We start from the raw sequence: 26,482 nt of genomic DNA, 5'->3' as shown, positions 1-26,482 counted from the left end.
TAGTCCATTCACGCTCTACCACCCTTTCATCCACTACCCTCTCCCATGTGTACTTATGCTTGACTTTCTTCCTAAACACTGTTTCCTATCAACTCTCCAGACACATCCCCACTATCAGCTCTCCACTATGATTCTTTATTGGAGTTCCACATTTCCCAACCACTCCGTGTATTGGTCCATTTCCTACCCTAGCATTAAGGTCTCCCAATACTATTACATTTACGTTTCTCCCTAATCCCTCTATGTACTCATTTAAATCTATCCCAGGCCCACATGCATTTACAAAAGCCCACATCTCCTCACCCAGTTTCACTTTCATCCACATTAACGTTGAAGAAGCCTCCTACCACTCCACTGCACGTTTATCTATCTCTTCACTTACTAGTATAACCACCCCTTCTCTCCCTCGCCCTCTCTTCACTCCTGAGAACCTCCCAACTACACTCCCAAACTCACACTTGCCCCTCTCAACTTAGTTTTCCTCAAAGCCAACACATCCATCATCCCTTTTACTCTCATCTGTACTACATCTACGCACATTAAAAGACCCAAACCTTAGGGTACTTGTTGGAAAACTCCTAGATCCTGTTAAGCCTTTACTTTTTTTTTAGGAATGTCCCCTGTGGGGCTACAGGGAGAATGATGCCTAGTCCAAACCCCCGTCCCGTTTTTCTCGACTCTTACGATTCAAGTGGGAATACTTGGTGGCAGCATTCTATCCCCCACCACAGGGTAGGCAAAAAAAAAAAAAAAAAAAAAAAGGAAATGAATATTCAGAGAAATGGTACAGGACAGCAACAAAGGGATTGGGGGACAGTATAACGGAGGGACAGTAGCAGTATAATAAAAGTGTCATAATTTCTTTGTGAACAGAGTCCTCCTCTATCAAGGACAAAATGATGTGTGGCTCTGGCCCGTAGGGGCTCCCCATATAGACCCTAAAGTATCAAATGCATGCTAATTTGCCACAATTACATGCAGCTAATTTGGAGAGAAGATGCATTGGGAGGACAAAATCATGAGGGCTATGATGATGTTCAAAGCACCTATAGGGGAGAATGGAGTGATGAAGTAAAAGAACCACAGGACTCATGGCAAACCCCCTTGATATCCGTACATTCAACCTGTCCTGAAGGGTCACTACCTGCAGCCTTCCATTAACCGTCTTATGACTTTATATTTTTTCATGAAGCTAAACCTATTCTAAGTTTATTTTTAAGCACATATGAGGTCAGATAACCTCTGAATCGCCAGATGGAAGCCTATTCTAAGCTTAGTTTTTTTTTTTTTTAACATATATGAGGCCAAACACTGAATCATTAGATGGCGTTCCATAATCAATATATTTGCTCTCCAGTTGGATTTCTCATAGTACCTAGGTGAGACCTTCGTTGTTATGCTAGGCATACCAAAATATTTCGATAAGGTAGATAAAATTTTATGTAATCAAAGTACCCTCTTAAGATGCCTATTCCTATGGCTACTCTCTTATCTTTAGGTTATTTTCTGATCAAATGATCGCTGCTGCAGTAGACGGTTACTACTCTTCTTATGTCATTCTACTCAGGTGTTCTTTTGAGGTTTAGTCTGTTTCATACTAGTTTCTTTTTTCAATTAAAAGACACCTCTTTCGATTTTAGTCTTTGTTTTATTCGCTATAACGTACATTTTCCACGCCATATTTTAGACGAAGTCTTCAAGTTATATTTCTGTGTTTCGGAAGGATTTTTAAAGAATACTTTAATTCAGATATCAAATTCATCTGTGAAAAACAACAAAAACAACAACAAGAAAATGGGCCCCATGCTTACAAGGCACGATTTTTCCACATATTTAAGTCTTCCACAAATCTAGCCCTTCCTCCGTGACACAGATTTTTTTTCCGTCCTGTACTAAGCAATTTTGATATACTTTTAACCAGAAAATGAATTAGGAAACATTATGGCTAAAGTATATTTAGAAAACTAGCACTACGTGATTCGTTTTTTTTTTTTCTAAGTTGATAATCCTACAAAAATATATATATATATATATATATATTAAATGAGCGTTTTAGGTAAAGAGCAACTCGCTAGTCCTCATTTCCTGTCCACGGTAATATTACATATATCTTTTTTCTTGTGCCACCATTTCTGATGGCCCTTAGTCTTGTAAACTTGGTCACTTTGTATCTTCTCTCCTGGGAAAGTCACAAGATATTATAAGCTTAAAAGATCTGCAGTCTTTTCTTGTAATACCACTTCCAACAAGAGTAAGAGAAAATGTTTACTCCTTCTCACCTTCCACTTCCATGCTGAGGCACTCCCATCTGGAGCGCCTGAGCATCAAGACGCTGATAAACTCCTTGAGTACTTGATTCTGAATGGGTATATTATTTTCTTTGTTTCAGCGAGATTGCTCAAAAAGGATAGAAGTATCAGTAAACCAGACCATAAACATTTATTGCTTCAACCTTTATGATACAAATCTCAGTAAATTTCAAGAGGAAATAGGTGTGTTTTTTCCATTCTACCTAATTTAATTTTTCTATATATATGTATATGTGTGTGTGCATTATCTTGAGGAGCTTCATCGAAGGATGATTAAGAATTTTATTTGTATAGCATTAGAGAAAATCTACCAAACTGGATTAAAAATCTGTTGAAGGATAATTAACATTTCCCTTAGGAATTATACAGGTTCCAACTGGAGATTAACTACAAGTGTGGTATGCATAAATTCTGTTACTAAATTGGCCACCAGCCAATACCCGATCCCATACAATCCCCACCCTCATAGCAGAGCGAAACGACTTTTTTTTTTTTTCTGAAGCCCAAGCATGTCTATGATCCAAATCCAACACGTAACAATGAACTGGGATGGACTATGCAGTTTTAATATATTTTCCTTGATTATTACTTTTGTTACGAAGAGTAGATTAAGGATTAGAAATTCTGACTTTCATCTTTTCTACACAAAAAGTTGAGGAGCCTATGCAAGGAGGCTCGTAGCTGTATAAAGCTCAATACTAATATTAATGAACATTGAATCAATTGCGTGTTTAATCTCTCACCCAGAGATGTTCTTGATGATCATGATGATTTGGTTTAACATCAAGAAACTCTTTCTATCATGAGGCTAAGACGGTGCCCCTTACAGAGGACTTAATAGCGTGGAATTTAATTAACCATGCCATTGGTTCATCTCGCTCGCGCCAATATTCAAACCGTCGTCACCTCGACCACCTTCGCAAGTCGCGACGCTCTAACCCTCTCGGTTCTTAGGAACCAAATAAACGGCACGTTCTTAATGGCAGATCTTCCAGGCAGAAAGCAAGATACTTCCGATGGACCTCCCCAAGATTAGGCTCCAGGTTGAGGTCTATTTGTCGTGCATAAAGCAGATCTACTTCAAGATCTATAACACAAATTCAGATTTCTTTGTGATAAAGTGTAATAATTGACTATATATATATATATATATATATATATAATTATATACATATATATATATGTATATATATATATATATATGTGTGTGTGTGTGTGTGTGTGTGTGTGTGTGTGTGTGTGAATGGAAATTTAAAATGATTGAATACAGTGAAAGGTTATCTGTGTACAGGTTATCTAGAATGTATGAATTGACATTGATTACTTAAACAGTATTGAAAATAAGTGAAGATTCAAAGAATCACGGTGGTGGGAAAGCAACTGATTATAATAACTAACCCCAGTAAAAGGAAAGTAATAAATGCTATTAGAAATAACTGAATACAGTTGGAAGCTATCTGTGTATTCAATTATCTAGAGTGAGGTGCAAGTAAAATCATAGTGTACTTACTAGTAGTGATCATATATAAAAAATGTTTATTACTTTGTAAAAGTCAAATAAATCTTCAGTAGTAATTGGGCAATGTTGTTCTTGTCTGTGTTTGTGTGTGTGTGTATGTATACATGCTCGTTCGTTAATGTATACCTTATTATGATTAACAATGTCATATCACAGAGTTATATGTCATTGTATCTCTTGTTTTGCTAATCTCTTAATTTAGAATGACATTAGAATTTTATTTATTTAGTTTTTAATGTCAAGTCACCTATAAATACTTTGTCGGAATTTCTTTTCTCCCGTTCATATAATCTCTTTGCATCCATTCCCAGATGCCTATTTTTCATGACACTTTTCACTTCCCTAAAGCATTGATTTGCTTCTCTCAATCTAGTTTTTATCTCCAAAACATAGTCCTCCATATCCTGCCATATGCGACCACAAATACTTGAATTTATGCACTTCCTCCAACCCCTCTCATTTAAAACTTACGTCCAGTTCGCTGTCATCTTCCCCCTTTTTACATCTCATCACCTTACTTTTACCCACATTTACCTTCAACTTTCTCCTATCGCATACCTTCCCAAATTCCGTTATTAACTGCTTTAATCCCTCCTCTGACCCTGCCACAAGCGCAATGTCGTCAGCAAATAAGAACTGGCTCGCTTCTCATTTCTCTCCAGTATCTCTAACCATCTACAATCCCCTGTCCATTAATCTCGCATATACCTCCTGTACACAAAGAACACCCACTTTCACATCAAACCACTCACTCTCTTCATTTCCAGTTCTAACACAGGTTATACTACTCTCGTATAAAAGAAGGGAAAAAATACCATCAACGAATGCAGGCATATATTTATTTTAGTTCATCATAGCTGTTCTTGTAGGTGCTTATGTATACAACGGTTTAGCAGCTCGTCGGTTCCAATTGTTTGGAAATCAGTGATTTTTAAAGACTTCCTTTGTACTCATCTTCTTTAGCAGTTGAAAACTATAGCATAGTTTTTAATCGATAGCAACTTAAGATGTCGTATTTGCCAACGACTTCTATTTGTTGGTGGCGCAATCGGAATAGTACTGATCGCGGGATCAAGCCCCGCATTTCTTTGATTCCCAGCAATGTTACCTTACCTAACTGCGCAAGTGCATAAGACAAAGGTGATGACTTGGGTCGTAGCCATTTTTACCCTCCTCTATGCCTTGAGTGAGCAAATACAGGATAATCACAATGCCTCTCCCCTCTCTTCTAGCTATGTTGTACCTATGGTCAGTAGTATTTTTGTATTTGATATTTCCCGTAAAGCTTTCTTGCTGGTGGCAAACCGACTGTAGCAGACGATTATTCCAAAATCATTGTAAGACACTAAACTAGTATTCTTGAAAGAGCTTCTTTCAAAATGAAATTCATTCGGATTTATCTCACAGCCCATGTGTTTGTGTGATAGGAGACAGAGTTAAGAGGAGAATAGATGGTGTTTCTTATGGAAAAAATCGGGTGGTAACCGTGAATATTATATATATATATATATATATATATATATATATATATATATATATATATATATATATATATATATTATTGGGAGCATTGAGACCTCGCGGGATCGTCAACCAAACATTGAGCCTTAATGGCATATAGTCCCCTCCTCTACTGGGTACTTAGAGACTAGTTTCAGAGATACCATAAAAAAAAAAAAGCATGTGTATTGATTGCGCAGTGTGGTGATGAACTGAAGACATGTATTCAAGAGGCGCATGAACTCTTCTCTTTGTGATCTACAGCACGAAAAGTTGCAGGGAAGGCAAATAGTAATGTAACATAACAGACAGAGATATTAAGGGGTCCGATACCCCATGTTAATCTCACTGTCCTTTCAGGAGTAACGACCACTGAATACGTGCCGCTATTTTTGGCTTTGATTTCTTATCTCCTCATCTATAGTTATATTTTCTGACCTTCTTTAGTTTTAGTAAGCTTACAGCACATAAATTACTGAGACCTTGGCAATAACCTTAAGTTTTGCACGTAGATGTTATGAATTCTCTATTTATATTCATAATTATCATTCGCTTTATTATAGATAAAGCTCATAACTGTTGAACTATTATTGCATAAAGTAATACATAGATATCCATGTTCTTGGTATTCTTTGAAACAATTTGACATTGATGCTCATTAGGTCTGTATCTTTTATTTATTTCTAAATGTATAAAAAAAAAAAATTGTCAGCATTTCTGTTTCATCTTTGAAAATATGTCAGGTGGTTCAAGTGTGAGACCTAGGTAAAAAAAATGTTTTTTCATTATGGTATTATTTATTAGGTGTTTGTTCAAATACAGAATGATATGTGGCGTATTGGAAATGAACGAAAAACACTATGGGGATAGAAAAATGGTTAATGCCAAAATGTAGGAAGGGGGGGGGGGTTGATGGCGACATTCGCGACAATAAGTCACGCAATCACTTAAGCAGATGGTGCAACTAGGTGAAGGAAAGAAGAATCCGTCCTCAGATGGAAACCATACTTCTGGATACCTTCAAAGGCTCTGAAGCCCAGCTCGTAAGGAGCGTAGGTCCTGAGCTTAGCATCAGCACCGTACTTGTAGACACCGTCGAAGATGAGGAAGGCACTTAGTGTCTTGCTTTCCTTATTGCCGTCATAATGAGCATCAAATTGGTAGTTCCTGTCGGGAAGCTGCATAAAGAGACGAGGGTGGAACTTGTTCAAGGGGATCGTGAAAGAAAAGCCTATCTTCTCGAACTTCTGGATGGGAGTCTGGACGGAGACGTTGGCATTGAATTCGTTATCCTTAGTGCCGAAGGTGGCGTCCACGTCGAACTTGAAGGGACTTTGCGAGTCGGAGAAAACATGCACCCTTGTGCTGGAATCCTTAAGATAAATTGCTCCAAAGGTCATCTTTCTGTATCCCTGGAAAGGAGTCAGGATTTTCAAAGTAGCTGAGATATCGTCATTTGACTTGCTCTTAAGCTTGAAGACACCTGACAAAGTGTTCTTAACGTCCATGAGCGTCATTTTGAATTTGAGGTCTTGGATATTTTCGCCATCAATAGTTGTTTCAACCTTGATAAATTCGTTTGGTAGGAATGGAGACTCGACCTCGATCATTCCTTTTTTGTTTGTCTTATCAAAGAGGATGTCCATCTTGTTGACTTTATCTGCAAAAGTGACTTGAAGGGCTGCAACGATTTTGTCGGCAAGGTCGAGGTTAGCCATAATGATAGCCCTTTCAATATCCATGAGTGGAGTGACGAGTTCCAAGTTGAGGAATCCTCCTGTTTCCTTCATATTAACCTCTACCTCGAGCTTATGTGTAACGGCTCCAATAGTCAGTTCCATGTGGGACTTGAAGAGTCTGGGGGAAGAGGCCATCTTGCTCTTGAACTTATAGTTTTCCTGGAGGAAGGGAGAGGACACGTCAAGGGTGAAAATGTAGTCAGCAGGCATCCTGCGTGTCATGCGCCACGATGCTTTAGCTTCATGAGTGCCCTTGGGAGTTGTAAGAGTGATACCAGCCGTAGCTCCCTTAAGGAGAAGGGTCAGAGCCACCTTAGGGAAGACAGGTGTGTCCACTTGGGCGTTAAAGAGGATTCCCGACTCGAGATTGACACTGAATAAGAAGGAATATGCTTCCTTTGCTTGGAAGGTCATGTCGAAGGCCAGCTTTGTGTAGGGTGCTGTGGGGATGAGGACGTTAAAATCAATTTTTCTTGTACCTTCAAATAAGTCCGAAGAAAGAAGTAGGTTACCCTTGATGTGTTGCTCCTCCAGTTTGAAGGCACCCTCAATTTTATGGGTCTTACCTTCAACAAATGCCATGATCATGCCCTGCATGTTTTCCAGGGAATTGAAAGTGGACTCCATCTTAAAAGTGGCATGCTTGTTGGCCAAGAAGAAAGCATGTACATCAAGAGAGGCCCCAAGTTTCTTATCCGTAATCTCATACTGACCAATAATCTTGTTATCGTTGAGAGATACTTGGAGCTTGCATGCATCTCTAGAAGAACATACAAATATAATGTCGAGCATGTAGATTTGGGATATCCTGGAAGAATCAACCAATACGCTGGCAGAAGATTGGGTGCTAGCTATGTCGTACTTGATCTTGAATATATGCGAGTGATAGGGGGTCACAATCTTGAAGTCAGCCTTCATAGATTTGTAGTCTTGAGCCTTGATGGAAGAGTTAATATCAATCTCGGAAAAGGAGAAGAAGGGAGTAGTGATTTGCATGCTTCCCTCATAGCCAGTGGAGAGAGAGGAACCCTGTAGGTCAGTCTTGATACTAAAGGCATATCCAGCAGCATCAATGGTGATATGGCCGTAGATTTGGTTATTTGTATCGAGATCGATTTGGGCCACTATCTTGGGAATATTGTAAGATGGAAGAATGATTTCGGCTTGGCCGAGAACCTTGTTATTCTTGTTGGTCCAGGTAAAACGGCCTCCGAAGTGTCGGAAGTTTGTAAGGGGAGTTTCAACGACGAACTTTCCCTCGGCGTATTTGGTACCCTGTGACTGGAAAAGGGCGTCAATCAAGACCTTTTCTCCGAAGATTTCTCCCTCCAGGACAAATCCTCTCTTAGCAGCGTCTTCGGGGAATCCCCCTCTCAGCTTGAGTTCATACTCATTATAGCCAAGTTCGGTAAAGAAGGCCGTTGTGGTCAGAGAGCGCTTTGCGCGTAGTCGATGCTGTCCAGTGAGAAGGCTGGATAGGCGAGCCTCTACTCCCTCTGAGTCATAGAGAAAATGTGCTTCAATATCTTGATCATTACCGATGTCAACTTCTATTTCGACGTAGAGCTGGTTGTCATTCTTGAATCCGTACTCGACTTCATATTCCATATCATGGTAGCCTTGCTTAGGCAGATCAATCTTTCCCATGAATCCTTCTTTATAACCTTGGCTTTTGGGTTTAATGGAGAAAGTGATTTCCATATCGGGTCCATAACCAAGAGTGAGAGTGAGTTCTTGTTGGTGGAAACCAAGTCCAAATGTCACACTTGAGTCATAGGCCTCCACTGTTCCTTTGAAGTAGTATCCTCCGTCTTCTTTGATTTCCATTTGAGTGTCGAGCTTGAAATAGTGCTCGTTGAATTGAAGCTGGAGGGATCCATGACGTACTTGACCTTGTAGGTCATAGTCTACTGATGTCTTCAAGATTTGGAACTGATCGAAGGAGGAGCTGGCATCAAGATGGGCGAAGATCTTTTGGTTATTGCGGTATCCTTTCAACTGGAAATTGATGTTGTGGTCCTCAAACTGCAAGTAAAGTCTTGCCAGTTTCTCTGGCTTTTCACCCGTTCCTAGGATAAAGTTTTTGACGTTGTAGGAAGCCCCTACTGTGATGGGATTTTTGTCGGGGAAGATGAAAGTGAGCTCGAATGATGATTTCTTGAGGCTCTTGATGTCTACAGTACCATTGAGTTGATATTCGACTTCATTAATAACATATGTGAGAGTAGCTTTATTGTCAAGCACCTGAGCGTCGATGAGGAACTTGTGCAAGAACTGGAAGGGAGTTGACAGATTCATCTTAAAGGTGAATTCGCTTTTGCTCTTGATTTTCAAGTCCATGTTCATGTGGATTTCATGGTCACCTCGTTTATAGGTAAGAGTGACTACTTTGTCCTTAGGTTTCATTTTGTACTCGAGATCAGCAGTGATTTTTTCGAAAGATTCAAAAGTGGTTTCAATGAGAGCAGTGGCCTTGGATTCATTGACTTTGAAGCTGAGGTCAATTTTACTGTCCGCGTAATGCATGTGCAAGTCCAAGGTGAAGGCATCGGAGAAGTGAGTCTCGAGAACAATACTGGCACTGGGTATGACCTGGAAATGTGAAGTGAAAGAGAGCTCAGCAGAGATTGCATCTTCCGTTTGCTTGTAGACGTATTTAAGGCTAAGACTCTTGTCTTCATTTCTCTCATAGAGAATTTGGGCATGAGCATTGTTGATATCGTGGAGGTCATACATGGCTTGGATAGTGATGCTTCCGATGAAGTATGACTTGATTTCAATCTTTCCGTTAAGAGTTCTGTAATCTTCACTAGGGGTCCACTGAGCATGAATGGAGGACTGTTGACCAGCAAATTCGGCTACAGCGTCGATAGATTTAAAGGCTTTATTTCTGAAGTCGTGGGAAAGTGATAACTCGATGTTTCCTAGGCTGGCCAGATGGATATGAGCACTGTTGTGTGAGAATTCTGGATTAAGGTCAGTAAAATTGATTCCAAAGGAAAGTTTGGTTTCGTCATGAGAGAACTCACTCATGATGACGAATTTTTCTTTGAAGTCGTAACTGCCAGTGAAAGCCACATCGTGGAAGTCGGGAATGTTTGATGTAGCTTTCCAGCTGAATTTGAAAGTCTTCTCCTGTGCATTTCGTTCGAAATAGACAAGTTCGTGCTGGACTTGATACTCTCCTACGGTGAAGGAGCCCTTACCCATGAGGGAGTTGTCGGCGTTCTTGTTCCAGAGAAGGTCAAGGTTGATATCAGGAATGAGAGGACTGACACCGAAAGTTACATGCATATCCACATTGGTCATACTGATGATCTCCCCCTTGAATTTAGCCACGACGTAGTTGTTCTCTTGGCCAAATTTGATCATGTGATCATGATGGCTTCCTGATTTGGCAAATCTCCATTGAACAAAGAATGTGACCACTGGTTCTCGTTCAGTAGACAAAATCAGATCCGTCTCGTAGAGACCAAGTTTTCCATGGCCCTTGAATACAAGGCCACCCATTTTGACTTTTATGTCAGCAGCATCGAGATTGGACAAATCCCAAGTGGCTGATATATTGCTGAAACGGCTGAGCATTTTAAGGGGCGTGACTATACTGACGTGGACGTTTCCAGTGCCTGGGTTGTTGAGGTCTATCTCGTAGGCGAGATGTATCTTGTAGAGTTTACCTTGGGTTGGGACAATTTCTATAAGGAGTTCTTTGGGGTGGGATGTACGATCTAAATTGAATGTGGCAGTCATGGTGTGTTCCTCATGGAAAAGGTTGTCTTGAACGTTGATATGAAGATTGGCCTTTTCAGGAAATTGTTCGACATCGCCCTTGGCCATGATGTTCAACTCTTTGCCATCCTTATTGAAAGCAACAGTTATGAGGCGATACATCTCACTATGCACAAGTAGGCTGGAATGTTGGCCTTGGGAACCATACAAGTGGACCTCCATATCATCCTTATTGGTAGTAGTGTCATGTTGGAATTTGAATTTGAAGAGTTCTTGTTCTCCCTTCTTGACGTGAGCAGTAGCTTCGACGATATTGTCGAAAGTCAATTGATATCGTGCATCCAAGTTGCTCATCACGTCATGTGGAGTAGAAACGGTGACATGTCCTGAGAATGGGCTGAGGACAACATCCACCTCATTATTGTGCTGATGATGAGGTATAACAGCCTTGAATTTCAGTTTGTCTGAAATGTGAGCCTTAAGTAAAAAGTCCGAGGAGGAGGTGGACTCGAGTGTATACTCTCCTTGTTTTGTATTGTAGGCGATTTCAAGGGTGACGTGTTCATAATTCTGGAAAGGACTATTGAGGTCGACTTTGACGTTGCCCATCTTAGGGTTTAAGTCGGCAGTAGCGGTGAAAGAGGCTTTATCCTCATTGATTTGAGCTCCCAAGTAAGCATCTAATTTGTTGATGTAAAAGTGCCCACTCAAGTTAAGCATTTGCAATGCATCGAACTCACTCTTAGCAGAAACTTGGAATGATTTCTTATTGCCCTGTGGGAGGACATCGATGGTCAGGTAGTTGTCATTCCTTCTCCATTCGAGGAAGACTTTGCCTTTCTTGCTTACGCTGAGTTCCCAAGAGACTTGGCGTGCCATTTCGAATGGGGTTTCTAGTGTCATTTTTACGGAATTAAAGCTGGCCACAATACTGCCTTGCATTTGTTCGTCCTTCATCATTTTGACTTTGAGTGATCGCTTCTTGCGGTTGAGAGAAGCAGAGAGTTTCAAGTTCTTGAGACCCTGTAGGGGAGAACGCAGTTTGAAATCCATGTCGTCTCCAATAAACTTGCCTGTGATGACAATGAGCTTGTCTCCGTTCTTTTGAAGAAGAAGTTGCAGGTTCTTGTCATCAGCAGTAAGGTCAATCTTGGCCATAAATTCAAGGAGATTCCAGCCTGTGATAGGTGTTTCAATCTTGGTGGTGATGTGGGCCATCTTATCGCCAAGGAGAGCTCCCAAAGAAAAACCGTACATCTTCTCGTTGAGGACGACACGTGTGAAAATAAGCTGATCCTTGTTGTTGATGTCATAGCTGGCATTGAAGGAGACTTTCTCAAATTCGGGGAAGGGAAGTGAAGCAGAAAGAGTGATTTGGGAATTAGGTAGAGAGAAGAAGAGGGCAGTGCTAATTTGATAAGTATTGTCGTTGTGGAGAATTGTTACTGCACCTTCTTTGTTGTCTGTGTTCCAGTTGTATTTGGCGTGAAGAGAAAGAAGTCTAAGGGCGTCAAAGGGAGTAGTCAGCTTGAAAATAGATTGGTCTTGTTTGAGGGAAAGCTCACTTGTAAAGACATAAGACCCAAATTTAAGGGTGGCTTGTCCAGTCTTTTCAGAGATGTTGAAATGGGTCTCAAGAAGAACAGTGTTGTATCCTTCAAATGGAGTTTGGAATTCGATCTTAAGGCTATCTATAGTAAAGTGACCTTGAGCACCAAAGTTCCAGGACTGTGAATTCTTTTGAAGGCTGAATGAAGCCTGCATATTTTTGTTATCGTGGTCAATGTCAAGGATGTAGTTGGCTGCTAGAACCTCATATCCTTGTATAGGAGTTTCAATCCTGAAAGCCCCATTTTTCATGTTGTAGTTAGCTTCGACTGATAGTTTTCTGATAGTTGTGTCTTTTTCCACTGAGACTGCCAACTTCTTGACTTGGGACTCAATGTTGTAGTGAATATTGAGAGCAAGTTTGTTCCACTGTTTGAATGGGGTGGTTAGGAGAATGTCGAAGTGCGATTTCTTAGGAGTAAAGGCTGCATGAGAATTGATTTCAAACTTTTCTCCGTTGTGCTGGAAGAGTGCAGTGGCTTCGAGGTTGCTATTATTGAAAGTGTAATGACCGTTGAAGGACACGTCAGCGATGACGGCAATGGGAGTCTTAAGATTGATCGAAGCAGATGTAGGAGTGAAGTTGAAACCCAGCATAAATTGATATTGTGTGGTGTCCTTTAAAACGTCCAGTTCAAGATGATTATGTCCAAGACGTCCTGAGGCTGCCATGCTCTCGTAACCAGAAATGGGTGATGTGGTGGAGAGGGACAGGACTTTGTCAGTAAGGTCAAGTTGAGCGTTAAAGGTATATTTGCTATCGTTCTTGTGGAAATAAGCCAGAGCACTGTGCTTCATGTTAAGCTTCGTGTAGTCTCCATTTACGTGTATATTTTCATAGCCATGGATGGGAGTCTTGATATTGACAGCAAAGTTATTTTCTTTGATTTTGACGTCGACAGAAAAATAGTTTTGTTCCACCTTGAGTAAAGAGATGTGGGCAACTTTAAGGTCAGCAGTGAAATCGAAGAGAGCTGTCAAGTGTAGGGATGAAAATTCTGAGAAAGGAGTCGTTGTAGTGATTTTGATGTTAGCTGTTTTATAGGACTTCTTTCCAGAGATGTTCAAAGTATAGCTATTGGAGTCATGTTTGAAAGAAAGACCAAATTCCTTTGTTTCCTTGGTCATGTCTGCTTCGGCTCCAAAGTGGATGCTAGAGGCGTGAGCCATTGGAGTAGTAATGTCGATGATAAACTTGGGATTGAGGGTCTCGATGAGAAGAGAAGCTTGTAGGTGGTACTTGTCCGAGTCCTTGGTTAATTGGGTCTCAATCGTGGTGAGGGAGTCAACGGTTTTGTAGTTAGCTTGGAAGTCGATAATCTCCCATCCTGGCATAGGAGTTTGGATATGTCCAATGACAAAGTTCTCTTGCACATCGAAAGTGGCCGAATAAGTATTCTTTACACCCTCTTTGTCCATGACAAACACAAGTGAATACGGGCTAGTAGAGAGGTCCAACTGGGCTTCCAAGTTGAGAGTAGTCCATCCAGGTAGAGGAGTGATGAGAGCTGCGACGGCATGACCCTTGAGTGCACTCTCTGCGTTGACGTCTAGGGTCCAATGGTAAATATCGTCATTACGGAAAACCTTGATGTCGGCTGTCTTGATGGCGTTCTTCATGTTCCATTTGGCCTGGCCACCCAGACGATTAAAGGTATCGAATGGTGTGATGACTTCAAGCGTCATATCAGGAAGCATGATATCTTCAAGATTGGCTTTAGCTTTAACAGAGAACTGCTTGGATCCCAAGGTGGAGCTGAAGCTCATGTCAATGTTTGTGCCCTGCAGATGGTAGTTGGCTTGGATATCAATAGTTTCGTAGGAAACGAAAGGTGTAGTGACAGTTAGGGCTACTTGCCCTTTGCCACTCTTGAAGTGTGCATTTCCTGTAATTTCAATTTTACGTTCATTCTTGAAAACTAAAGCATGAATAGCCGAGTCGGAGAGAAGAAGGGATGCTCCAAGGGTCTCCCATCCTTGGAAAGGAGTCGAAGCTTCGAAAATGACTCGTTCACCCTTCAGTTCTCCTCGAAGTTTCAATTCTTGAGTGGCACGTTTCATGTTGATATTGATGGATTTTTCCTTCTCGAGATCATAAGCAAGGGTGAGCTGTAGATCATCCATGGTTGTAACAGGGGACTTGAAGTCGACATTGGCCTTAGCATTAGCTAGAGAAGAGTCATACTGCCAGTTGGCAAGAAAATGTCCCTTCTCGCCATCGAGGTCGACTGTGAAGTGGATGGCATCAGTTGCAATCTTGCCCTTGAGGGTATAGGCATGTTCATCCAAGGCGATGGTGGCTGAAGCCATGTAAGGCATGTCGTTCAAGTTGTATTGGGTGGTGAAGGAAAGGTTGTTGATTGTATCGAAGGGTATTTGGACGGAGAAGTGGCAATCTCCTTGCTTTACTGAACCAGAGAATGCAGTCTCCATTTTGTATGTGTCTTTGTTAGTGAAGACAAGGGAGAGGGTCTTTACGTCGGAAAGAACATCATAAGCTCCTTCGATGAGAAGAGGATATTGTAGATAAGTTGTATCCACCTTGATTAGACCTTGCACCTTTGTGTCAATGACAGTCCCTTCGAGAGTCAAAGCGATTCGTTTTTCCCCCCACTCGAGGGAAGTCATTAGCGACTTTCTCTCTTGTAGAGCCAAGTTAGTTTGGAAACGAACTGGGACAAAGAAAGGTGTGTCCAGGTTGATTTCAAAGAATGCAGAATCTTCTTCTGTCTTCAGGATGAAAGAGGTCATGATTTTCTTGCCTGGTTCATATTCGACAGTGAGAGTGGGTTTGAATTCGTGTTGGGTTTGTTGGTGGTGGAGAAGAATCTTGATATCGTTGGTAAAAGGCGTATTTATATTAACAGAAGCGTCGATAAGACTTTGGGAGTCATCTGTTTTCATGTCGAAGTCGATTTGTGAAGTGATAGCCTTTTCTTCCCAAGTGTACTCGACATCGTGATGGAAGTGGTAACCAATGAGTGATTGCTTGTTCTTGAGTGTGTAGGAATTATCAATGCTGAAAGTGTTGTCCCAGTTGAAGATGTCAGTGAAGAGGATAATATGATGAATGCCAAGTGAGGCGGAGTCTTTGATTAACATGGCATTACTTTCAAATCTGTGGCCGTCATTCACATGGTCGAAAGAGAATTTGAGATCCTGCAGTTCTTCCATAGTGGATTCAAGAATCACGTTGAGTTTAGCTTTGTTGGAAGGAATGTCGAGGATTCCATCAAGGTTGATAAGAAATCTGTCTGCGTTGACGGCAAAGTCGACTTTGGAGTCAAGATTGGTGTCGATGAGCTTGTGGTCGATGAGAGCCTTAGCCTTAACGAGAGGACTACTGATGCTTGAGGTAAGTTGGAAGTGGTTAACAGAGGTCATCTCACCATTGGCATGTAGTTTGACAGTGCCAAAGGTAGACCAGAAACGAGACATCTCAAAGTCGGAGGTAAAGTGGTTCATGTCGTGATTATGGGTGAGAGCAACGGTGATTGGGTGTGTGAAAGGAGTAATGACACGAAGGTCTCCGTTGATAGAGGTTTCCTCTTGAGTGATAGCCTGGTGCCCATTGATAGAAATCATGATCTTCTTTTCATTAGCCATCATGTCAGCAAGAAGGGCGAGCTTTGACTCGTGAAGGGTGTAAGTGACAGTAGCAGATACGGTAGGTATTATCTGAGTAGACGTGTCGATCTTAAAAATCAGACTGACATCATGTTTGTCTGAGATGTGGACATGTCCCTTGGTAGTTAGGGTACCAATGACTTGAGAGTCATAAGTAGCTTCCAGAACGGTGGACAGATCGGTGTTTTGCAAGGAATGGCGGAGGGAGACAACAAAGTCTTTTGTGAAAGGCGACTTGAAAGTAAGGTCCATGTGTGTTTCTGTAGAGGCTATAGCGAGTTCCAAGTTGCCCTCAAGGGACTGATCGTTCCAGTTACCCACAAGGTTGGATTTGATGAGAGCGTCGTTCATTTGATGATGGAAAGATATTTTGGCGTCCTCATAAGTTTCGATACTGCTCTTGAAGGAAAGCTGTGATACAAGTGTGTGAGTAAAGAGTTCGCCTTCATAGTTACCTTCGAAAGAAAGAGTAAGATGTTGACCGTTGCTCCAGGAGGCGGTAATACTGCTGGTGACTTGTGTATCATGAACGAAGAAACTGGCAGTAGCTTTCTGATTCTCGTATCCGGCAAATGGAGTCTCAATAGATACTGAGAGTGATTTTTCTTCTGCCAGACTATATTTGACAATAGAAGAAATCTTGTGATCAGGTGCCCACTGAGCCTGCAGTTGGATTTGATCTTCATGCATGTTGGCTTGCAAAGAAACTTCATTGTCGGGATACTTAAAGGAGCCAAGGATTGCCTTGGGGCTAATCATTCCAGTCATGTGCAGACTCTTGGATTGATCATTGTCTTTGTCCCAGAAGGCAATAACTTGAACGCTCTTCTCATCACCTGTTGGCACGATCTGAAAAGAGAAGCAGTTGACATTGTAAATGGGTTAGAAAGGCCTCGCAGGGGGTGGTTTTCTTAGGTAGAATAGACAAAATGAAACTTTAAGCCTATGCCACTTACTTTAGCGTCGAGGTACCAATGCTTTCTGAAATTGACATCGAGGAGAAGGGAAGTAAAGGTGGCCTCGGCATTAACTGTGAAGTCCCTGTCGTTTATATTGAATAGTAAATCAAATTTAGCATTATCTTTGTTGGCAAAAATAGCTGTGTCAACAATGATATTCCTATGCATTCCAGTGAAATGGCCATCTATTTCCACGTCAAATACTGAAGGAGTAGATTTGTTTTTGAAGTTGGCTTCCAAAGTGACCTCTTCTCCTACAAACATGCCAGTCATCTGAAATGGTGTATTTATTTTAAATGCAAAGCTTGAAGGAAAAAACTAGAGAAGACTTAAGGATATCTGGTTTTACATGGGTGAATATAAGTAATTGATAATTTTGGTCTAATGTTATTGATAAAGACATGAAATAAAGGATCTGTGGTGCTCACTTTTGCTTTGTAATGCTCCGGGGAAATCTTCTTGAATGAAATTTCTGAAGAAATTTTCCCTGTAGGAGTGATAGCAGAAATAAGAATGTCGTGTTCTAATGTTGAGAATGTGAAGTGTGTCTTTTGTTCAAGAGCGAGTTGCTCAGTGAGGCGAATGTTCAAGTCGTTGGTGATCACTTGGTTGTCATGGAAATAGTGGTGTGAGAAAAGGAGATTGATATTGCGAGAGGGACACGTGATGGTCAAATGGTTCTTAAGGTCCGTGTGATTGTCTGGAACTCGGTCGTAATTCCATGTGTGTTCAGCAGTGAGGACATTAGGGCCGCGGGTAAGCTCGACTTTGGTTTCCATGGTTCCTGAGGCCATGGTGGTTTGCACTTTAGCCTCCAGGAGTGCAACTGGGAATTGTGAGGGTCTGAGGTGGAAGTCGAGTAAGTAAGTGTTGCTAGAGTCGTGGTGGTCTCGTTTGACAAGAAGTGAATGTGTGATGGTGTGTTTATCTTTGCCCATACAGGCGTATTCCAGGTCAAAGTTAGATGTGAAGGAGTCATCCTCCACATGGTAGAGTCCGTTGAAAGAAGCATCGAGAAGTGGAGAGACGAGGGAAGCCTGTAAGTCCATCTTGCGACCGGCGCCATCAAGAGCAACTGAACATAGGAAATGGGGAAAGTATGACTGAGTGTTATAACCAAACAGAATAGATTAATACCATTAATAAAGAGTATTGCGAAAAAACAACAACAAGGGAATTAGATCAAACTTACCATGGAATGTGATAGGTTTAGGAGTAAAGTTGGTTATCAAAATGTCAGTTAAGTACTTGTTGTTCTTTCTACTGGCAAGTATTGTTCCTTTGAGATTGAAAATCTGACCGTTTGGAGATGTTACAACCAATGTAGGCTGGTGTTGGACTTGCATAACGTCACGCTGTGTTGTAAGAGTAGAAACAAGCGTATACTTGTCCGTTTGATCAATGGTGAGGTCAAGTTGGAGACTTTTTTCTCCAGAAGCTAATTTATAGTTTCCATGTGCAGTGATTGCCTTGAAAGGTGTGTAAATACTTGCATCAAGAGCATTTTCCTGTCTAGAGAGAAGGAAAGAGATCTTGCGGTCGATCTTTGAGTTGGGAGTATCGATGAGGAGAGAGATGGCGTTCTTCTCCCGTTTGAACCGAAGTACATAGGAGGAGTGGCTATCAGTTTTTTCTGCAAAGACACGAGTTGACACTGGGCCAGAGAGTAGAGAATTGCTGAGAGGGTAACTGACAGAACCGCAGAATTGAACACCAAGCAAAGAGATGGCTCCAGTGCACGCCTCCAGTTTGTTTTCTTGAGTTATGGCTGGCACTTCATGTTGTTGTTCATAATAGAAGAATTGGTTGTTGACGTTTAGGATTTCTACTTTGTCCTTAGGCATATTAAATGCCACATCGACGAGATTTCCACCTTGAATGACAACTTTGCCGTCGATGGCTGTAGAGGTATGGAGTGTGGAAACCATTTTGACACCAGATCGAGCCACAAAGGCATCGACATGGAGACTGCTGGCCATCTGGATGGCGGCGGACGGTTGGATATGTCCTTGGATATTAACGTTTTTAAGACTCCTTGGCTGGAATGTTCCTGACATCTTTAGTCCAACTGTTGCTGTTCCGTTAAGCTTAAGGGTAACGGGAAGACCAGAGATAGATGGCACAGAGAACTCTGTGTCGATGATACTGAGGGACTTCATATAATCAATATCACCCTTACGAGCAAGGTCCATAAGTAGATCCATGGGGTTGGAGTAGTCGGAGGACTTGAAAAGGTCTGCCAGGCCGTGGAAGTGCTTGTAATACATTTCGTTTCCGAAAAGTCGCATGTACAGTGAACCACTAGGCTCATCCGTCATGTGATCTAGTATAGCTTCGATTGTGGTTGCTTGTTCCTTCTGTTTTTCTTGGCGAAGATTCTTAAGGATGGCAGCAACAGTTTCTTCAGGATAGTAGCCATTTGGACCGAAGAAACGTTCAACATATGCCTCGAAGCCTTCAAATCTGCCTCCGACTTCAAAGAAATTAATGGATTGACCAAAGAGATCAACAGTTAGGTTAAGCATAGCAGAGCGGGGCAAGAAGGACTTGCCTGAGAAGATGACGTTGCTTTCTACAGTAGCTCCAGCATTGAGTTCGTTCGTGAAGAATGAGGATTCGAAATTACGCGAGAACTTGAGGGTGGATGTATTAAACTTATGTTTCAGGAGATCTTGACCGATGAGGTCGTGCATCCAGAGCTTGCCTGGGGCGGCCGACTCGTAGAGATTAGTCATGTGAGTCCAAACAAAGGAGCTAACCTGGTTCACGGCCTCGGAGTTGAGACGATCCTTGACGATATCGGTGGTCTCTTTGTTAGGGCAAGTCATGAGAGCTAGATAAGAAGCAATGCGCACCTCGGGATCTTGTTGGACATCAATGAAGATATTCATGAGATTTGATCGGTCGTAGTCACAGGGAACATGTCTCCAAGCCTCGAGAGCAGCAACGCGAATTTCCATGTCGTTGTCTTCTTCAGTGTAGCACTGCTTGAGGACAGATGCAGCGTTGATCCATCGCCCGGCGTTGCCCAGAGCCTTAAGGGCAACAACGACCCTTTCCTTTTCTTCTTCAGTGAAAGCTCGGCAAGCGGAACCCAGCTGACTCTCAATTAGTCGGAGAAGCTTTACAATTCCCACCTCCTTTTCGCAGGCAGAGTTCTTTTTGCAGTAGTTGTTGATAAGTGCTGATACTCCTAGCATGGCTTGCTTACTCGGGGTAGTTCCCATAGTCTGTAAATGAGAAAACAACTGTAAGATACGGATAGTATTTGTTATGTTATATAGAAAAAATCACTCCAGTGTTAAATAGCATGAAAACCATAGAAAACAGTAGACTCACAGCCAGAGCATCAAAAATAGCTGAATCTGGGTTTTTGACAAGGGCAAGAGATGTGTACCAGGCATCAGCGTCCTTCTTTGTGATATCACCCTTGTTTATCATGTCAGGTATGATTTGAGCAGATGCAGGTGTGACGAGGAGAGGAATGGCGTCGACGAGGAACTTGTGTTTGTTGATGTCTTTGGTGTTTGTGAGGAGCGTGTTTATCTGAGTGTAGGTGAGTCCCTTAAGAGAGGCCACCAGCTCGTAGAAGAGAGCAGGAAGTTGAGGTTCTACTTGGTCGTGGCTAGAAGCTTCCAGCTGTTCGAGAATGTTGACAACTTTATCCATCTGAACATTTGTCTCTTGTGGCTGCATAGAATGGAAGGTGAGAGGTGAGCGCTTAAGAGAAAAGTCTGTTCCAGCCTGAGAGGCCTTGCTTGTAGTGGTGAAGACCAAGCGGGTAACAGTTTCGGTGGTAGTACCACTATTGTGATTAGGGAAGGGTTGGTACGCATGGTTTTCCTTGCACTCAGCCACCTTCAAGAGACCATCCTCGAATGTCTGTTCACACTGTTGTTCACTTCTGAAAATGATAGGTTTGATTACCATAATTTTTTCATTTAGACATATAGGAAGACCATTGCAAAGACGTTTGTTTTGTAGTATTAAAACATTTCCTGATCCTGCATAGTTTGAAGAATTGATAAATAAAGGTAGTGATAGGACGTAATTACCTCATGATTGGCATGGACTGAATGGGTGAGGAAGTCATATATGTAGAAGTAGCAAAGTTGGCAAGGTGATCTGGACGGAGTGAGCAGGAACCAGACTCCTTTGACTTGTAGTAAAATGTTGCTGGTTTCTCTACACGAGCATTATATTTTGTCTTGCATTTACCCGTAATGTCTGTCTCCTCTACAATCTGTAAAGTTAAGTAACGGATGAATGTAGGGGCTTCATTTTTCAAACATGTATATGTGTTTATATGAATAATTTACATATGCGTATTCCTAAGTTACCATATGCAAGATAGTACATATTTATATGTATGTGTGTATTTATATATATTCTATATTGAGGTGGATGGTTTTTATAAATGCATATACATATGTAATGAAAATGTTCACGTCACTAACCTCCTCGCCTTCAGATTTAGTCATGGAATTCTGGAAAGCGGAGAGAACTCCTTTCTTGAAATTAAGAACCCAAGTAGAGTCTTGTTCGGCTCCACAGACACTATCCACGACACCATCCTGGAAGGAGAACCTGAGGGGCACCTTGGTCAGTGCCTCTGCCAACTCTGACGAACGGGGTGATCCCACCAGCTCGACGTCGCTCAGCTGACAATATATAGAGGGTTCTTTCAGAGTGATATTCGAAGAACATGGTGTAATTATATGAAATGTTTTTACATATGAAATCTTAAACTATAGTTATATAGTACCCATAGTACGTACCCGAAGGATGTATTCACACGGGGCGGAAACATCGATTTTGGCTTTGGCGTTGATCTTGACTTGAGAATCTCCCTCAAATGATTCAATAAGTTTTGTGGTCGTTTCTACAGTGTAGTCGTACTCATATCGTTTTCCTAAACAATATTGTTACAGATTCAGAAGAGCAAACAGAATTTTACTTAACACCACTAATTTATGCAATTTTGTCCATGAGAAATTATGTCTTAACTCTAAGCCTAATACACAAATCTGTGAACTTACCAACTTCATAAGCAAATTTACTGGCATCTTTGCAGTGGAACGCACAGGGAACACGCTGGCCTGTCGGCACTGAGAAAACAAAAAATAAAGAAGATATTGATAATTATAAGGGTTACTAATGAAACCGTTCATCGGTTAGTGGGTGTGTTGAGGTATAGTGAGAATACCAAATCTACAGCATTAATAAGTCGGGACAAACGTTAAACTGTCTAAGAACAGAAATGAATATCTCTCCCTGCTTTTAGATTCCTTTTTGTATTACTGTTTAATTAACAACAGTTGAAACATGATGACGTCGAATTGTCGTGGCTACCCTTCTTCACCCATTTCTGTCAAGCTCACAGGCAGATTTTCCATCTCCACCTTGTCTTAGCATATATATCTTATTTAACCAAATCACGTCATATGTGAATGCCCCTTTGCCTTATCCAGTTTTGTGTCATCGTCCGGGAGTTGAGTTACATGGTTTTAGTTCTTTAGCAGGTTCCCAGTGATAAAGCAGGTTAGTTGTTTTACTTTGAAACTCCATTAGGCCATGGTTCGAAACATATTTCTAGTGGTACCCTGTGATTTTCCGTGGAGTATTCGTACTGAAGGCTTTTCAGACGCGACTTCAAATCCTTAAAGTCCAAGTCTCACATACACGTAACAAAACAGGGAGTACACAGGCCTTGAAGACAAAAATATTCATCCTCCTCCAGAGCTACCCGCAGTGGCACGTAGTCCAGTCGAAAGTAGCCATAACTCCCTGTCGTCTACGGACTTCATACATCGATCTCACTACCAAGACAGACAAAGCCGGGAACTCCACATTCTCTTCACGGATACCTACTGATCATCATCCATGGAAACTTCCAGAGTGTCTGGTTTTAATTAAATTAAACAGTTTTTAAACTAATTGTTAAAGTTTACTAACAGATCTTTTAACTCTTGATTCCCTACATATCTTAGGCGAGGTCTTAATCTAAGTACGGGGACCGTGTACCGGCCCACGGGATTGCACCCAAAATGGGAGGCTTTGGTCTCTGGAAAGCAGGCACAGCTTATGGGAGATCATTGGTGACGTTTTGAAACGTCATCAGTGACCGTCAACCTTTAGCGATAACAAGCACTTTTGTCGTTAGAGATAACATCACACCGAAGGGGTGTCATAGAGGTAGAAATTTAAGGAGGGTAGCAGAAACAGAGGACACGTAGAATTTTGAAGTGATCAGTATTCTATTTCAGTGAATGGTTGTACTAAAATATTCCTGTATGTCATTGGCACAAGATTCTTTTTGTTCACGCTTAAGATGAAGTTTTCAATTCACTTTTACTGGTTTCTACATGAGAATAATGATAATAAAAAAAGCTTGGTTCAGCCATCATATTGTGATATTCACCTTGTACATCTTTTGCGTGATGCATTGTATGAGAGTCCCCGTTGTTCGCTTTTGAACTTATTGCATCTTTGGAAATTTCTGTACGGTATGTGAATCAATATAAATTTTTCTTATTTTTCTTTTTTTTCTTTTTTGTGTGTGAAACGATGACCACTTAAATGCATTTGCAAAAACTCAAATGAAATATTACCAGTGACGTCAGCAATTGGAAATATAAGCTATGTATATTTCTTCGACAAAAATTGTTTATCTTTACATTTCTATCCTCTTGAAACACTTATCCTTGTCATAACGGAGTTTAAGAATAACTTCAGGGTCATTGAATATATATAAATATTCCTTCTGCTAGAACTCCTAAAGCGCTGGTATTTTCATGAAAACAGAAAGTACACTATAAAAGCACAACGTAAAATAAAAAGAAGAAAACGCTAATTCCCAATTGTACATTTCTATCCTCTTGAAACGCTTACAAAGGATTACAAAGGCGGAGCATGCCGACAGGAGACCTTTTGATCCATATCTAGGTCGGATGCAAAAAAAAAAAAAAAAAAAAAATACACATACACATATGTATACATACATATATACATATATATACATCATATCAATAATAAATTAAAACTATAATAATGTAAAAATAACAAATAAAATACATAAATAAATGCATAGGTATAGTTGAATAACAAACAGGTAAATAGTAAATGATTATAAATTGACATATAACTAATAATAAATGAAAATCAGACAGACAAATTATAACAAAACAAAAACAAATAATATAACATAAATTATAATCATTACAGCATCTTACTTAGGTATTTATCTAAATGATTCTTAAAGCTTTGAACTGAACTACATTGCACTACCTGTGCAGGAAGTTTATTCCATTCATTAACTACACGGTTGGCAAAGTTGTTTCTACCTAATTCCAAATTGAATCTATTTCAGGACAGTTTGAGACCATTGTTTCTTGTCTGATTCTCATTCAATGTGAAAATTTTGTCACTTTTGATGTTGTCAATTCCCTTTAAAATCTTAAAGACCTGTATCAAGTCACCTCTGAGTCTACGCTTTTTTAGGGAAAACAGATTCATGTGCTTAAGTCGATTTTCGTATGATTTATTTTTTATATTTGGAATCAGTTTTGTGGCTCGCCGTTGTACTTTTTCCAGTCTGTCAATGTCTTTAATGAGATTCGGTGACCATACGGAAACAGCATATTCCAAATGTGGACGAACTAACGATTTATATAGCTTGTTAATGAGTGATGGGCTTTTGAAATCAAAAGATCGCGCAATCAATCCCAGAATCTTATTTGCTTTCTCAGAAGCTGAAATACACTGCTTGGATGATTTGAGGTCGTTACTGATAATTACGCCGAGATCTTTTTCACTATCCACTCTTGTTAACGAATTTCCAAATAACTTGTAATCGTACTTACTGTTATTTTTACCTATGTCATAACGGAGTTTAAGAATAACTTCAGTGTCATTGAATATATATAAATATTCCTTCTGCTAGAACTCCTAAAGCGCTGGTATTTTCATAAAAACAGAAAGCACTACGTAAAATAAAAAGAAGAAAACGCTAATTCCCAATTGTACAACTGATGGGATTTACTTTGCCGTAAACTTGCGGTTTATATAGCTAGTATGCATTAACATTAGATATCCTAGTTATCTTGATGGAAAATGACGGCAAATGGAAGAGCGTCCGGAAATACTTTGACTTCGGTGCTACACACTAAAAGCGTTATTTGAGTTCGGGACCACACTCTAAAACCGTTCTTTAACATCCTAACCACATTCTAAAGGCGCTCTTTGACTTCGGAGACTTACCTGCTGCTGCAGAGGCCGCAAAGACCGCGATGAGGAGGGCTGTAGCGTAGAAGTGCATGGTCGGCTCACACTGTCTTGGACAGGTCTAGCCGATTTTCCACTGTGCAGACGTTGGGCACGCAGGTCCTTATATAGTCATCCGTTATCAGTCCCCACCCTGGTAACAGGGCAAGGTACATAAAGGGCAATGAAAGAAGCTCAAAGTACAGGAGTTCGAGCACTTTATCAGCGTTCAGTTCTCACATTCTTCGATCGGGTTCTTATCTTACAGATGTACCGATCAGACTGTTTTGTGGTGTTTCTCTCATACGATCCTTTATGAAACACGTCTGAAGTTATTTGGTTCCTTTAGGATTTATTATTGAATTAAGTAATTAGGGATACTGCGATGTACTCTCCGTGGCCCTGTGAGATTCTGTTGATAGCATCTCTTTATGTAATATCACTTGCGACACCTCAGAGTCCACCATCATGTAAGCTAGTCTCTATTTATTTGAGATATCGATGAATATTAATATACGACTATCTGGCACAAGAAACACGATTTTTTTTTCGTGTGTAAGAAATATCACCAAAGTATTTTGTAAGTAGCATAGAAGTTAAGAACGCATTAGAATTATTCTTAATTAAAAATGATGTCGCGTGCGCGCGCACACAGACACACACACACACACACACACACACACACACACACACACACATACACACACAAACACACGTGCTTATTAGTATCTAGAATCTAATATATAATAAGAGCCGTATTTGTCTACCTACTTGTACGTAATAAATTATGCCTGAAGCCTTCGAGCATATAAGCCTAGAAGCCTCGAAACATAAGAGATCAACGTGAATTGTGCAAGAGAAGTTATGAATTATATATATATATATATATATATATATATATATATATATATATGCATATACATATATATGTTGCAAGTGATTGAAGGGAATATTAATGTCTTTAGATGTCTAGCGTGCACACGCGCGCACGCACGTATTTGGTACAGGATGGGACGTCCGACCTCTCCAGAGAACTCCAAAGGGACCTCCTTTTGTGTGTGACCTCACAGTGGGCATTTGGTCCAAGTGCATCTGAGGTCACGCGGTCAAACTGGGCCGAGAGGCTGGACACCTGCTCGAACATTGCCAACTAAAAAATCAGCATACGACAAATATTTTTTATATGTGTTCCCTTTGTGGATAAATATTTCATGCATAAATACTGAGTGT

General features: G+C 40.7%; 1 protein-coding gene across 1 annotated transcript; it reads right to left on the bottom strand.

Annotated features, from left to right (window-relative positions):
• Nucleotides 1-6,105: 6,105 nt before the first annotated feature.
• Nucleotides 6,106-25,398, bottom strand: LOC143039998 (uncharacterized). The gene is made up of 10 exons (XM_076210517.1): nt 25,250-25,398; nt 22,030-22,098; nt 21,769-21,902; nt 21,448-21,651; nt 21,046-21,233; nt 20,330-20,894; nt 18,183-20,220; nt 17,419-18,065; nt 16,988-17,263; nt 6,106-16,880 (listed from the first exon to the last, which is right to left on the bottom strand). The coding sequence occupies exons 1-10, from the start codon at nt 25,305-25,307 to the stop codon at nt 6,276-6,278; spliced, it is 14,784 nt and encodes a 4,927-aa protein (XP_076066632.1). The 5' UTR covers nt 25,308-25,398; the 3' UTR covers nt 6,106-6,275.
• Nucleotides 25,399-26,482: the final 1,084 nt, after the last annotated feature.

Source organism: Oratosquilla oratoria, chromosome 27 (assembly GCF_046742065.1).
Source record: "Oratosquilla oratoria isolate Oo_2021 chromosome 27, ASM4674206v1, whole genome shotgun sequence".
In the NCBI taxonomy this organism is placed as follows: domain Eukaryota; kingdom Metazoa; phylum Arthropoda; class Malacostraca; order Stomatopoda; family Squillidae; genus Oratosquilla; species Oratosquilla oratoria.
The sequence above is the reverse complement of the archived record's forward strand: the minus strand, read 5'-3'. Positions and strand labels throughout refer to the sequence as shown.